This window comes from Lepisma saccharinum, chromosome 28 (assembly GCF_977018435.1).
Source record: "Lepisma saccharinum chromosome 28, izLepSacc3.1, whole genome shotgun sequence".
NCBI classification, from domain to species: domain Eukaryota; kingdom Metazoa; phylum Arthropoda; class Insecta; order Zygentoma; family Lepismatidae; genus Lepisma; species Lepisma saccharinum.
The window spans coordinates 15148229-15163113 of record NC_139256.1 but is presented as its reverse complement, the minus strand read 5'-3'; the positions used below and the strand labels follow the sequence as shown (position 1 = coordinate 15163113).

Here is a 14885-nt window from a genome sequence, read left to right as displayed (position 1 = left end):
TCATTTACAGTTCGAATGTAAAATGTCAATTGTTCACGGATGGATATGTCACAAGTTTCGTCAACCATAATAGCAAAATATTCTGAACTTTTAATATCTGCTACCAAGGAGCGCAAAACAGATCTCCCTAATATATCAATGATCTCGTTCTGAATGTCATGTGAGAGCCATTTGTAGCCCGAACATCCCATCCACTCTCCTAGTTCATGCACATCTTATTTTGAAACTCGTTTTAGTAAAAATGTTAACAATACTCATAATTATACACTTAGTATACAGTAATAAGTCATGTGGTTTGCTGTCTCTGGTCATAGCCCCCCCCCAAATTGATGGTTTAGCGGTCTCAGCCCCCAAAGTTGATGGTCTAGAACATTTCAAATGTGTATTTAAAGTTATGTTCGTGTGGCACAATTCAGAGTAAACTTTACAAGAGAAGCAAAATAATACATTAGATTCTCTTAAGCAAAATTATTTGGGGGGGGGGGGCTCTGCCCCCACATCGATAACATTGGGGGGGCCCGAGTCCCCCCAACCCCCATGGAGTCGGCGCCTATGCTACTTACGTTCATTTAAATACCATTTCATGCCACAGGGTGCATAAAATGTATTTAAATATTCTGCTGAGAACCAGGAACAAAATAAGAGAGACAGAACATAACTCAAGTACCTTTTTCTTAGAGAATGAGTGACCCTCAGAGATGCTTTATGCAAAGACAAGATTGGAAAAACTCCCCCATCTTACATCACCCATCCCAGGAACCAAACCTGGATCTCCTCCATGGTAGTCAGATATCCAACAGACTGAACTGCTGTGGCTCCACCAGTATTGCAAAGAAATCAATAAGCGGAATGGAAATGAACATGGTAATCTCGTTTATCCTTAATTACATTAACGCTCAGCTTGTCCTTTGATCAATGCCAGTGAAGCTTTTTTTTTCAATTTCCCCTCCCTTCAAAGATCCACTATGACATTCTAAAATCTAAAAAATCACAGTTAACAGTTCTTTTCACAGTTAAGTTGCTATATTACATCAATGTAACATTGACAAGATCCATTATATAAGGGATTCTTTTTGTTTAAAAAATTGCTAACCATTGTTATAACTGTATCTTTAGTCAAAATGAAAATAAATGTCTGATGAAGGGAGCGTGTGTTCTCCTGAAACATCACAACGAAAAACTGTTTTCTTATGCTTGTAATAACTAGGGAATGGAATTTTATGTGCTAAAAAACTCAGAAATATTTGTTTTATGTCTCATAAATGTTGAAAATATGTGATAAAAACAGGAAAATATGACAAAAATAAAAAAAAAACATGGTAACAAAAACAAAATATTACATGCATTTTAATCACCTGAAATCAGTTTCTAAATGCTTACCTCTTAGTGAGATATTTTTCGGAAGAGATGCAGTGAATCACCATAGTTTTTTCAAAATTCATCATTGTAAATCTGTGACGATTACCTCTAAAAAGCATCTTATATTGTGAGAAAGATCGCTCCACATCACAAGAAACAATTCTTGCATATTTGAAGCACGAAATGTCCCTAACACTGAAGTTTCCCAAAGCTTCCTCTCCCTCTACTTCACCTTCCAAAACACGTGCGATTTGGCACAAAGTTTGAAAACCTTGGTTTTTCCCAAAAATTTCTGTACATTTAGACATTAGCACTTGTGCGTTAGATCCAGTGGGGTAATATTTCTCCCCAGTAAGGAGAGGCACCAGAAGTCTGCCAGCGAGCGTGTTCAAAGACAAAGCAAACCTAACACTCTCGATATGAAAGAGAGGTGGAGAGAATAAACATTTTTTCCTTCGAGGTAGCTGAAGTCAATGAGCGATTTTATGTATTTAAAATGGAAATTCGCAAAATATGTATTTACATACGGAAAACTGGAAAATATGTGGTTTTATGTAAAATAAAATTTGCTGTGTTGACATATAAAAATGATCAGAATTTTGGCAGAAACGAGGGTCTCTATCTTATTGCAGAAAAAACATTTATTTACCTAAACTTCCGTTCCCTAGTTATAACCGTAAACTACAGGAATATAATTCTAAAAAATCACATCTGCTTAGAATTCCTTCTAGAGCATTCATGTGAATCTTCATGTGGTTTACTTTCTCTGTTGTCTAGATGAGTAAAAAGTGCTCCCCTGTGCTTTGCACCACGCCATGGAGGCGTACAGGGGGTGTGGAGTTAGGGCCCCACACTTTCTTTATCACGGCCAAAGGTGGGGGTGATGCGAGTTTAATAGGCTTCCATAGCCACAAAACTATTTACTATATTCCTCTGTCATTTCTCCACTGACAATGCAGGTGAGAAACCTGCAAAATGGAATTTTAATGTGTTACTTTGTTCCTGGTCATCAACCAGTAAGAGCATGTTCAGGCCCACTAACAAATTGCACGTGTGTGATATTAAAGCCATGCAATCAAAACCTGACAAGAACAAAATATTTACTTGAAGATGCTCTTCCTTCATTTCTTGCTTCTTGATGTTGAGGGCTTCGGTGAACTCTGCTCTCAAATTCCCCAACTCCGTTTCTTCCGCAGACTCCAGCTCCCGTCTCAAGTTTCCCAGCTTCTCCTCCAGGAGCCTCTGGTGGTTTGCCTTCTCTTCCTCGATGGTCCTCTGGATCTCTGCCTCTTCCTTCTCTCTCAGCTGCTCCTTCTCTTTCTGCAGAGCTCCCAGCTTCGTCTGCTTCAGAGCATTCATCTCGGTCTCCATTTTCTGAAGGGAACTTTTCATGTCCTTCCTGCAAAAGGAGAAAGATTAATTGGAAGACACAGTCTAACTCTTATCCCACACCAGATTAAAATCCAATACATGATGAATCCCTCAGACCGACTTAATAAGAATACAGTCAATATTAGGCTGGGAGTAGCTGTTTTGATACAAAACTCATTTATTGTGAAAGGAATATTAAGAAATACAAAATCATGAATAAAATCTGAAATATTTCTGGTTGTTCTGGTTGTCACCCAAAATGTGATTCTTCCACTATGATAAAGATCAAAGATGTGTCAAGCCCTAAATGCATATCCTATGTATACATACAGGGGTTGGACAAAAATATGGAAACACCCGCAGAAATGCACATTACCTTTATTAATATCGAGTAGGACCACATTTGGCATGCAGAATGGCCTGCAGTCGACGTGGAATAGACAAATACAGGTCGCGTATGGTTGTAAAAGGGAAGTTGTACCATTCTTCCTCCAAAGCAGCTGCAAGTTGTTGTAGGGACGATGGTGGTGGGTAGCAGGCTCGCACCTTGGTCTCCAAAACCGACCACAGGGCCTCAATAATATTGAGGTCTGGCGATTGTGGAGGCCATGGCAGATGTGACACTTCATCTTCGTGCTCATCAAACCAGTCCTGGACGATGTGAGCTGTATGAACAGGGGCTCTGTCATCTTGAAACACAGCATCACCATCTGGGAACAAAGTTTGCACCATGGGATGCAGCTGGTCACTCAAAATGGTTACGTAGTCCCTGGCAGTGACATGTCCATGCAGGGTGATGATGGGTCCGGCAGAATACCAGGAGATGGCTGCCCAAATCATCACTGAACCACCGCCATGCTTCAATCTCACTATTTTTGTCCAACCCCTGTATATAGCTTTATATATATTTGGCCTTTTGGCACATACACGCACATGTAAGTAATACAAAGTTTTGAATTTCATTTCAAATGCTATACTGTTCCATCTCATTTGGCATTTTGTAACAACAATAAAGGAAAGGCAACTGGAATTAGTTTTCATGCATTTCCTGTGAATCAGACATTGTGAAAGAAAATGGATGAAGGCTATTTCCAAACAGGATTTTGGTCCAAATTGTGTATCAAATTCCTCTGTTGATTGCAGTGAATGTTTTGTGCAAACAGATTATAAACCAGATATAAAAATCAGAGAACTGAAATTTGGAACTGTTTCGAGTTTTTTACCTAGTTATCCTCTATATAAAAGTAAATAATTGATTGATTGATTTATTTTACCTCACTTTTCTGCCACTTTTGTCTGATCGTGACAATGAGGATAATATGATGAGGAACACTCACAAACAACATCCATGGCCAGTTGGGAATCAAACCTGTGCTAATCACTCCAAAATGGAGGTCAGCATAAATAATAGCCACCAGAAGAGAAATTATTAAACATGTTCCACTAGTGAAAAGTAGAAAAAATGAAGATAGATCACTTCGCAAACATGTGTAGATGTTGAGAAATGCATTTATGTTAGTGTGCAAACACAGGAAGACATCTCTATCGAATTAACGTAAGGTGTTATATTAGGTGGGAGAACAGCCACAGGATGAACCTAGTCCTTCAATAAAGGCATTTTGAATTTGAATTGAATTGTAGCACACTACACTCTACCAAGGCTTTGTTGCGAATATAAAAGTATATAAATTCATATGCCATGGTTTTGTAAAGGAAATTTCTAAACATACTTATAAGTCAACGCTTTATGCAATCACTTGGTTAGATCATAGCCTGCAAAATCTTTCCTGCCTGGGCACTGTGCCAGTCCACACTTCATTGCAAGAATTTACAATTTCTGCCACTACTCACTTAATGGCACTGCTATCTGACCCATCTACTTCTTGCAAAGACATTTCTAAAGCAGGTGGACTTTACAATTGCGAGGCTTCTGATGTAGGTATTTAGATCTTTCAAACATTTGTCATCAAGGAAGCAATGCATTTTAACACAGTTGGAATGAAGAATATGCTGATAAGTTCACTTACGTCTTCAAAGTGATTATTATTCGTGGAACAGAACACCTTCTGGCAGAAATTGTAAATTCTTGCAATAAAGTGTGGACTGGCACAGTGCCCAGGCAGGAAAGATTTTGCAGGCTATGATCTAACCAAGTGATTGCAAAAAGCATTAAACTTATAAGTATGTTTAGAAATTTCCTTCACAAAACCATGGCATATGAATTATATACTTTTATATTCGCAACAAAACCTTGGTAGAGTGGTTAGCCCATGTGCTACAATTCAATTCAAATTAAAATTCAAAATTTCTTTATGGAAGGGCGAGTTTCAGCCTGTGGCTGTTCTCCCACCTAACCCAGTTTATACAGTTAACTCTTGTACATAAATCGAATAAAAAAAGAAAAATTATTACAAAGAAAAATTAAAAAATGAAGGAGACAAAAAAACAACACATTTACACAAATGCACAGATACATACATACTAGAGGCACACATTTTTGGTAAATGAAAAAGCAGAATTTCGGTACAAAAACAGAGTCGATTTCGGGTTCAAAAGTGGTAAATAAAATAAAATTTTGGTGTTATAGCGGTGAATAATCACCTCAAAAGTGCTATATGAAATGACATTTTGGTTTTTAAATTGTGAATATAATCCTAAATTTGATTTCAAAAACTGCACTTATTACACAAAATAAACTTATCCCTTCTAATAGCACATTTATGTAGTTACCAGAGTATTAAGTTTATTCCTGTGTAAAGGGGTTCATTTTTGCTTCTCAAAAATTTACATCAGAATTAATCAATTTTCTGTGAATTGCATAACTCACAGGATACTTCAGACAGAAAGTGTTGCATCGGTATATAAATGGTAAATTTATGTTTAAGAGTATATTTCGCATTATTTCGTGACAAAACAGGGTAGAAAAATGCACCTCACACCTTTCAGAAATACGAAAAATGAACATTATAGCATGTTATTTCATATTTCGTGTTTTCATCAAAAAACGAAATTTGCATACCTCTAATACATACTAACCTTTTTTGAGCAGGAGATTCACACAAGGAATTATGCTACTTTTGTAAGGTAAGATAGAGCAATATATAGGTGAATATTACAATATAGTTAAGGACTTAAACCAGGGTTCCCAGGTTCAAATCCCAGTCTAGGCATGGGTGTTCTTTGTGAGTCTGCCTTCATCAATTTCATCACTCATTCTCATCATCAAGATTAGCCAAAAGTGTCAGGAAAGTGACGTTAAATAACAAAAATCAATCAATATTCATAACAAACAAAATTTAAGAATATTCCACTAAATTACAGGCTATATATAAATACATTGGACCAGTAAAAATAATGGCAATTTTACTGATAAACCAACACTGACAGAGGTGTAATTAATACCTCTCCTTCAATGGAAAATGTTAGCAAAGAAAAAACATGCTGTACCTTATTTGCGCCTCTTGTTTCTGTTGTTCAGATTTCAACTCGACAATTAGCGACTGTAGACGATCCTCCATTTGCTTTTTTAAACTGTTCTTTGCTTTATTCTCTTCCTCTAATAATTCTTTAGAGATTCTAGTTATGTTATCTTCCTGCAAAATAAACATTAAATATGAGTACAAAGTAATGAGAAATCAAATTAACAAATGTGTTATGCGAAGCATTGATGATGGAAACAAGGAGGAAGTGAAATTTGATGTTTAACACTTAATAAAATTTCTAGAACACTTAAAATAAAGTACAATGAATCGATTCCATGTTGGGAGAACTTACGAGGTCTGATCAATAAAGACTGAGACTGATTTTTATCGCACAGCATCCTGTATCATCACATGCTTGTAATGTGCATGTTAGGCAAGAGTGGGATTTCATACATAATACCCAGAGATGGCAGATCCTTTGTTTGGCAGCAACACCCTATGTTCTAGGCACTGCGTGTATTTCGCATAACACAATGGACGTGAGGAGGAGTATGCAGCAATCAAGTGGACACATGTCGTGAGGTTCTACACCTCTTTGGTGATGGAGGTGAAGCTTTTCTGGAGTCAGTTATCACAGGTGATGAGTCATGGGTGCAGCACTACCACCCAGAAGGAAAACAAGCCAGCACAGTACGGAAATCGTCAGGGTTTCCAACACCGAAAAAGGCGAAAGTTGTTCCATCTGCAGGTAAGGTGATGGTGTACCAGCACACAGTTCCCCCATACGCTACTGTTACAGCAGAATATTACACGTCTGTATTGAAGGCACTGAGGAGGCACATTGCAAAGAAACGATTGCAACTTCATTGGAATGCGTGGCATGGCGACTTCATTATGACAATGCACAAACTCATGTGGCAAATTACGTCTTGGCATACGTATTTGGCAAAATTCAACATCACATATGTACCACATCCCAGACGTAGACCCCTGTGACTTTTTTTCTGTTCTCTGCACTCAAGTTTTGTGGACTCGAGGGCAGTGCTGAAGAAATGTGAGGTGATTCTCAAGGATCACACACAGAATGACTTACATCATGTGGGGATTGGCAAAAACATTGTCATAAGTGTATTCAAGTCGGAGGAGGACTACTTTCAAAGAGATCACTTTGCCCTTCCATCAGAGTAATAAACATTTGCACAAAAAAAATTAGTCTCACTCTTTGTGGATCAGTCCTTGTACATGCAGTACAATCCATTCAACATACCTTCTCTTTTTCTAACTTCAGTTTCGTCTCTTGTAGTTGCCTTTGAAGTTCCTGTTTATGTTTAGCTAATGTTTCATTCAATTCCTTTTCCATCCTGCAAATAACGAATGCAAATTATACACAGAATAAAAATGCAACTTTACATATACCTACTGGTAAGGCCATATAGTTATGTTGAATAAAAGATCAGGATTTCCTTAAAAAAAAACTGAGCACATTTCGGGGTCAAAAACAGTACATATAATGGCTAAATGGTGAATATAATCTTAAATTTGATTTAAAAAAATATACTTATTGCACAAAATAAATATTTCCTCTCTAATAGCACATTTATGAAGTTACCAGAGTATGTATTAAGTTTATTCCTGTATAAAGGAGTTCATTTTTGCTACTCAAATATTTGCAGCAGAATGAATAAATTTTCTGTGATTTTCATATCTCACACAATAATTCAGACTTTAGAAAGTGTTATGCCACCAAAAAATTTTTTAATTTTTGTGTTTAAGAGTTTATTGAGAATTTGGAGTAATTTTGCATCATTTTGTGACTGAACACTGCAAGAAAATGCACCCCACACCTTTCAAAAACATGAAAAATGAACATTACAGCATGTTATTTCACTTTGAATTTCTGTCAAAAATGAAATATGCATGTCTCTACCTATTGGCTAACAGGAAAATGAAACTATAAATAATTTCATAATTATGTAATAATTTTGAACTGAAAACACAGAACACAACAGTAAGGGAGCTTAGGGACTGAAGTGAGAAGTGACACTTGTCACTTGTGCAACCTCTTGCACCAACAAACTGCAATTGCATGTCCCTCGGACTGCATTGTTTTCTCAATAGTCACAATGTCACTTCTGTCTGTTGGTTAAGCATGCGAAGTGAATGCTTTTTTTATGGTCTGGAGGGTTCTGTGTTGCTTGTTACTTTGGCATGTAATCCATCATTAGTAGCTTGCCCCTTTGGTCTGACAGCTCCTTAACATGTGTATAAATTTGTCTACTTAAACCTCCTCTTTACAGTCCTGACCTGGCACTTCTCAAGCTCAACTTTCACTTCCTAGTATGCAAGGATACAAGACTTTTATAACAAGTCTTCATCAACCTAGTGCACAGGTATGGCAAGAGCGTCAATGTCATTGGGGACTACATTGAAAAACAAGTCAGTATTTATCTTCATGTCACCAGAATGAACATTCCTATAACTAACAGAACTATTATACCTTGAATATGGTATTGGTAGGGGCATGCATTTCGTTTATGAAAGGTGTGAGGTGCATTTTGCCACGAAATAATGCGAAATGAACTGCAAAATGCGAAATAAACTACTAAATATGAAATTTAGAGTTTATTTACCGACACGACACCGTCTGAGGTCTGAATTATCCTGTGAGTTATGTAAATCGCAGAAAATTGATTAATTCTGCTGTAAATATTTGAGAAGGAAAAATTGACCCCTTTATACGGGAATAAACTTAACTCTGGTAACTACATAAATGTGCTACTAGAAGGGTTGTGTTTATTTTGTGTAATAAGTGCAGTTTTTAAATTACATTTAGGATTATATTCACAATTTTAAAACCAAAATGTCATTTTATATACCACTTTTGATCCAATTTTTTACCACTATAACACCAAAATTTTATTTTATTTACTGCTTTTGAACTCGAAATTGACTCTGTTTTTGTACCGAAATTTTGCTTTTTTTATTTAACAAAAATATGTGCCTCTAGGTATTGGCAATAAAATATGAATCAACACTTTCCAATACAGCATGGGTAGGGCCACATATTCATGGTGAATAAAAGATCAAGATATCGGTACAAAAACTAAGCACATTTTGGGATCAAAGCCGTATATGAAATGGCATTTCGGTGTTAAAATGATGAATATAATCCTAAAATTGATTTACACTTATTACACAAAATAAACATTTTCGTTTTAATACCACATTTATGTAGTGTTTGGAGTATTATGTTTATTGCTGTGTGGTCTAATTTTTTTTCTCAGATATTTACGGTAGAATTAATAAATTTTTCATGATTTGTATAACTCTCAGGTTTCAAAAATGCTACGTTGGTAAATAAACTCTAAATCCATGTTTAAAAGTTAATTTCACATTTGGCAGTTCATTTTACATCATTTCAAGACAAAACATGTTAGGAAAATGCCCCTTACACCTTCCAAAAACGTGTAAACTGAATATTACAGTGTGTTACTTAACATTTCAGGTTTTCATCAAAAACTAAATATTATGCCTTTAACCATGGATATTGGCTACTTCCGATATGCTGACATTCATACTGCTTCGGAAATAGTACCTAGTACTTACTTCTCTGTTTCCTCCTTGGCACTTTCTTCCAACTTCTTTTCCACTTCGATCCTTTCAATTTTGGCAGGTTGTGGTTCTTTACTCTTCACTATCACATTTATCCTATTTGGCACCTGTTCCACTGTGAACCTGCTCTTTTCAACTTTCTCCTTGTCAATGATGTCACTGAGGCATAATTCTGATGCATCTCTCACGTTCAGAAGAAGACCTGTAAAGATATACGCCAGCTTTAAGCTGATTCCTATACTCAGTTTATTAACGTCTAAACTTTGAACATAGAGACGATATTGTTATAATAAATAACCTGTAGTGCAACAGCCCTTGAGGGCCAAGGCCTACCTACCAGCTTCACTCCCACATGTTTCAGCGGAGGTGGGAGATCTTCCAACCAGTTACAGGGTTCTGTGTGGTCAGCATGACGAACCCTGTATCATCGTAGGTTCCCATGACTGGGTTAGGCTACTCGTTTGTAGCTCCCCATGACTGGGTTGGGCTACTCGTTTGTAGCTCCCCATGACTGGGTTGGGCTAGTCGTTTGTAGCTCCCCATGACTGGGTTGGGCTACTAGTTTGTAGCTCCCCATGACTGGGTTAGGCTACTCATTTGTAACTCCCCATGACTGGGTTAGGCTACTCACTTGTAGATCCCCATGACTGGGTTAGGCTACTCATTTGTAGCTCCCATGACTGGGTTAGGCTACTCATTAGTAGCACCCCAATTTCTTCACGATGGTAGGTGGGCACCAGACTCACTCATACACTGGCCAAAATCTCAGGAGAAAAGTTGTTACCTTCCCCCCCACCTGCAGGAGACCCGAACCGGCGCATGTTCCGTAGCCCGAGCCCAAACCATGATGCCTTTAGAATGCGCAGTCACAGTGCAGAACATTGTTAAAATATTGATAACTTTAGTACAGTACAATCAGTGATGAGAACGCTACATTTTAAAAGTAGCTTTGCTACAGCTACAACTACTCTTCCAAAAATGTAGCTTCGCTACAGCTACATTTACCAAAAAGTAGCTTGCTATGCTACTCCTGTCCGTTACCCCCTACTTTTGCGCTACTGTTAAATGAAACAATAAACAGCCATATGTTCATGTTTACGACAATAAACAAATGTAATTTGTTTGAATTATATGTGTGTATATATAAACATATTTTTATTAATAATAATGATTTTACTTTTAAAAGACTAATTAGAAGGCAGTACGTATTTTAAACGAAAAACATGTGAATGGTGATTTTTCTTACTCTCTCAAGGATGCTAATTGGCATGAACATAATGGATATCCACATTTTCTGAATATCCAGATAATTATAACTAAATCCAGATATCCAAACTGTTTAGATATCCGCAATTAAGATAAAATAATTATCCGATAATGGACATTTCCACTAAAAATACAAAATTTATCTCAAAACGCTGACAAGAAATGTAGCTGTGGTGAAATTTTCTCTACAACTACAGGTATTTTGTAGCTCGGCTACAGGTACAATTTTAAAAATGTAGCATTGCTACAGCTGCAGCTACAAATTTTGTAGTTAGCTACACTGAGTACAATATTGTACTGTTCTCCTATAAAGAAAATGTAACAAATCTGGTTTTGAAGTTATATTTCTGTGTAAAACTATCACACATTTATTCTTTCTGTGTAAATATTTTAAGTCCTTTTTATGCTCAGGTAAACTAATTGGGACTGGACTACACAACTTTATTTCTATTTTCATAAATAACTCCTCCTTAGTCAGTCAGTACTCTTTGTACTCAGGTAGGCTAATTAAGGATTGGACAAGATTTCAAAGTGATATCTGAATCACTATGTGCTTCCACTGGGGATTGCATCTGGATCCCTTTGATTAGAAAGTGATGGTGTATTGCAAAAATGGCACCAACTGCTACTGTGCAAGGAAAGTCGTTAAATAACACGAATTTTATTAATACCTTTTTTACAATAGTACTTACAGAAATGGTTTGTGTCTAATTTTTCAACATGTTTGCCCTGCTTCGCAACACACTAGGTCCACCTGCTCACAAGGTTGTGGATACCCTCCAGAGAAAAAGCTCTTTGGTGTAGTTTTTAGCCAACTTTGCACCGCTTCCATTACCCTATTGTCATCTGCAAACTTCTGTCTTGCAAATGATCTTTCAAAAGTCCAGGCCATGTTATACGAGCTACAGCTCGATCATAATGACCCCTACATACGATTTTTGCTAAAGAGCCATTGTGTGTTGAACCCGTATTTCCATACGGGCACATTAATAACAATATATATATATATATAATTTTCTTCTACGTTTATTTTACTGTATCAAACATCAGCACGTCTCCAAGTCCTCGTTAGCCGGACCCTGTGACCGAGTGGTTAGCACATCGCCTTGCGACGTCAAGAGTCCCGGGTTCGAATCCTGCTCGGGCTTGGTTGTTTGTGAATCTCCATTCATCATTTCATCACTCATCCCCATCTTCGCAAATTAGCCAAGAGGCACAAAACGTGAAGTAAAATAAACTAAATCAATCAATCCTCGTCAGTTTCAGCGAAGGTCATTTGCCTTGCCTGCTTTTGTGAGCTCACAAAAGAGAATGGCTATATTTGTTCACTTTCTCTCCCAGAAACCCCTTGTCCTTTGTCCTCCCAACGTCCTAATTTTTCCGTTCTTCCCTGCAGCCAACCCCTCCTCCACATCAGCCAATAGAGGAATTTGAGGAATTTGAATTTAAAATTGTGGGTGCGTCAGCACTAAGGCTATTTTGCACCCGTCACATTATACGGGGTCCAGCCCCTTATCTTTACAAAGAACAACTCGAACGTTGCATAAGTAAAATCTTAAAAACTTAAAATGTTCTGACTTCCGTTAAAAGCTGAGGCTGTAAAGGGCCCTCAGCACACACAAGGACAAAAAAACAGAACACACACAAAATTATACTGGCCAGAGTGCCAGTCGCCAGAGCCTCGTTCGTCTGCAAAACGCAGTCCAGGGTGTACTAACGTGGAAGTGAGGTTGACAGTTGGGTGTACTACGTGGAAAATCACCCCTTACACCCCATCAGCCAATAGAAACTGAACCTTTTCAAATCAAAACTAAAATGTGAATTTTAAGAGACAGTAAAAAAAAAATCAGTGCCGAGAAGTTAGACGAGAAGGAAGGGTGTTTCCACGAGCAGTATGCGTTAAGAAGTTATGAAAAGTCAGTGTTAAAAAGTTCTACAAAACCATAGTGTCCTACGAGCAGTGCGCGAACAGCTCACCGTGAAGAAAAGGACAAAGAAACTCACCCGAGATTTGTGCCGCAACCTGCAATGCATATTTACCAGCACTATTAGGGAATATGATTGGAAAGAATTTTGGAATTGGAAAGAATGCATTTCCAGGGTTCTGGAAACGTGACGGAGTGAAGTAAGCTGACAGATGAGCGGAAACCGGCACCAATTGTCAGTGTTTCACCCTCCAGGAAGAAGCCAGACATTACGTCGCGTGGCCAGCAAGTGAACGAGAACCGTCACCGGAGTTCCCCAACGATGTGGTCAGTATCACGGCCTTCTTGTGAGTGTGCCTGAAGGAGACGACATTCGTGAACCAGATTTCCAAAGGACCTTAACAGACATATTAGTGGACAGGATGCAAGAGTAAGTGCGACAAATAGCGAATGCGACTGGTGGACATGATGATATGAAAACACACAACCATGTGTAGAAATTCATGATGTAAACACCCCTTAACAATATTATAGCATATCAACGAAGTTATCCTTTTGATATAATTTCACTTACAACCCCCTCCTTTGCCATCATTTCAATAATATTTTCTATTTGTTTATGTGTACTGTGCAGGTACGGCCAGGCATCAAACCCTGGACATTAGTCTCCACCTGCCTTTTGTTCGGCATCAACCAAGCGGCCCAGGGCAGAAAGAGATAGCCTGTATGGCCACAGTGTCCTGAAATAAGATTTCCGATTGTGCATACTCTTCCACCTATTTTACAATAAAATTCCTGTTATTTAATGAATTTCCATCACACATATAACATTAAATTTTTAACTTTGTCAAATTTCCAGTTTAAAATTTACTATAATCTTCTGGTACACAAGAAGATCATGGTGAACATTCAGAAATGGATACAAAAATACCAAAAAAATATTGTAAAACATGCCTGAATGTGAAGAAGAAATGAACTTTTCTTCTTCTGGATCTTCTTCTTCAGAATTCCAGTCTTCATCTTCTGGTTTCTCATTTTCCTCTTCTTCCACCTCCTCCTCATTTTCTTCCTAGAAAGAAAATATACGAGCTACAATTATTGCTCCACAAATGCCCCAGTTGTTTAGTAAAAGCACAGAATCATATTTCCACAAAATATATATATATATTTTAAGTTTGGATAAGTCTGTGAGGTACACAAAATATGCTAACTGATGTTTTCAGTCTTTCAGGATGGCTTTTTTTTTTCCCAGGGTGTGACAATTGGGGGTGCAGTGGGAGACCCCCAATTCTCAAAATTACCCAAAAATTACAATTTTCTTCATGTGCATATTTTCCAGTTTCTTTTCAAAATTGGGGGGGGGGGGGTGGGAATTACATTTCCTCCAGGGGGTAACCTTTTGTCATGCTTCCCTGCAAATTTTGTGCATCCAGAATTGATAGGGCTGATGATAGAACCAATATTCTGGAAATCTATTCAGTAAGATGGCTACACTACTTTCCTTGTACATTATTATCCCACCTGCAAGAAGTATCTACCAATTTTCAACGTGACTAGGCAGAAATATAACACTGCCATTCTGGTACTCTTCAAATAGGTTGTTTTTATATCCAACACAAAAACTTCTCAAAATATTGTAGTATGATGTTCAGAAATTATAACTTATAAAAAAAGGGGACGGTACAGCATACCACCAGAAAAAAAGTACTATGGTGGTATAAATCCTTCAGTTGCTCTTATTTGCTTTACACGCTTCCATTCATCTGCACACATCAAGGTCATTGCATAACTGGTGCAATATTCTGTCAAAAAAAACAAAAAAAAAACAATGAACTCTGGAATGGCACCATGATGGTGCACTTGTTGACACTGTTCCAGCTTTACAGCACCTGTTCATGTTTCATTTGACTGTACTTACAGTGAGAAACAA

At 37.6% G+C, this 14885-nt stretch overlaps 1 protein-coding gene across 2 annotated transcripts in view; it reads right to left on the bottom strand.

Annotated features, from left to right (window-relative positions):
- Positions 1 to 14885, bottom strand: part of Cep164 (centrosomal protein 164) — a 72820-nt gene that overhangs the window by 34141 nt on the left and 23794 nt on the right. For both annotated transcript variants that reach the window (XM_083114085.1, XM_083114086.1), the window contains exons 8-12: positions 13910 to 14024; positions 9759 to 9966; positions 7420 to 7513; positions 6178 to 6323; positions 2464 to 2758 (exon numbers count right to left, since the gene is read on the bottom strand). In XM_083114085.1, the coding sequence (XP_082970211.1) occupies positions 2464 to 2758; positions 6178 to 6323; positions 7420 to 7513; positions 9759 to 9966; positions 13910 to 14024 (858 nt within the window). The remainder of the gene's footprint in view (positions 1 to 2463; positions 2759 to 6177; positions 6324 to 7419; positions 7514 to 9758; positions 9967 to 13909; positions 14025 to 14885) is intronic.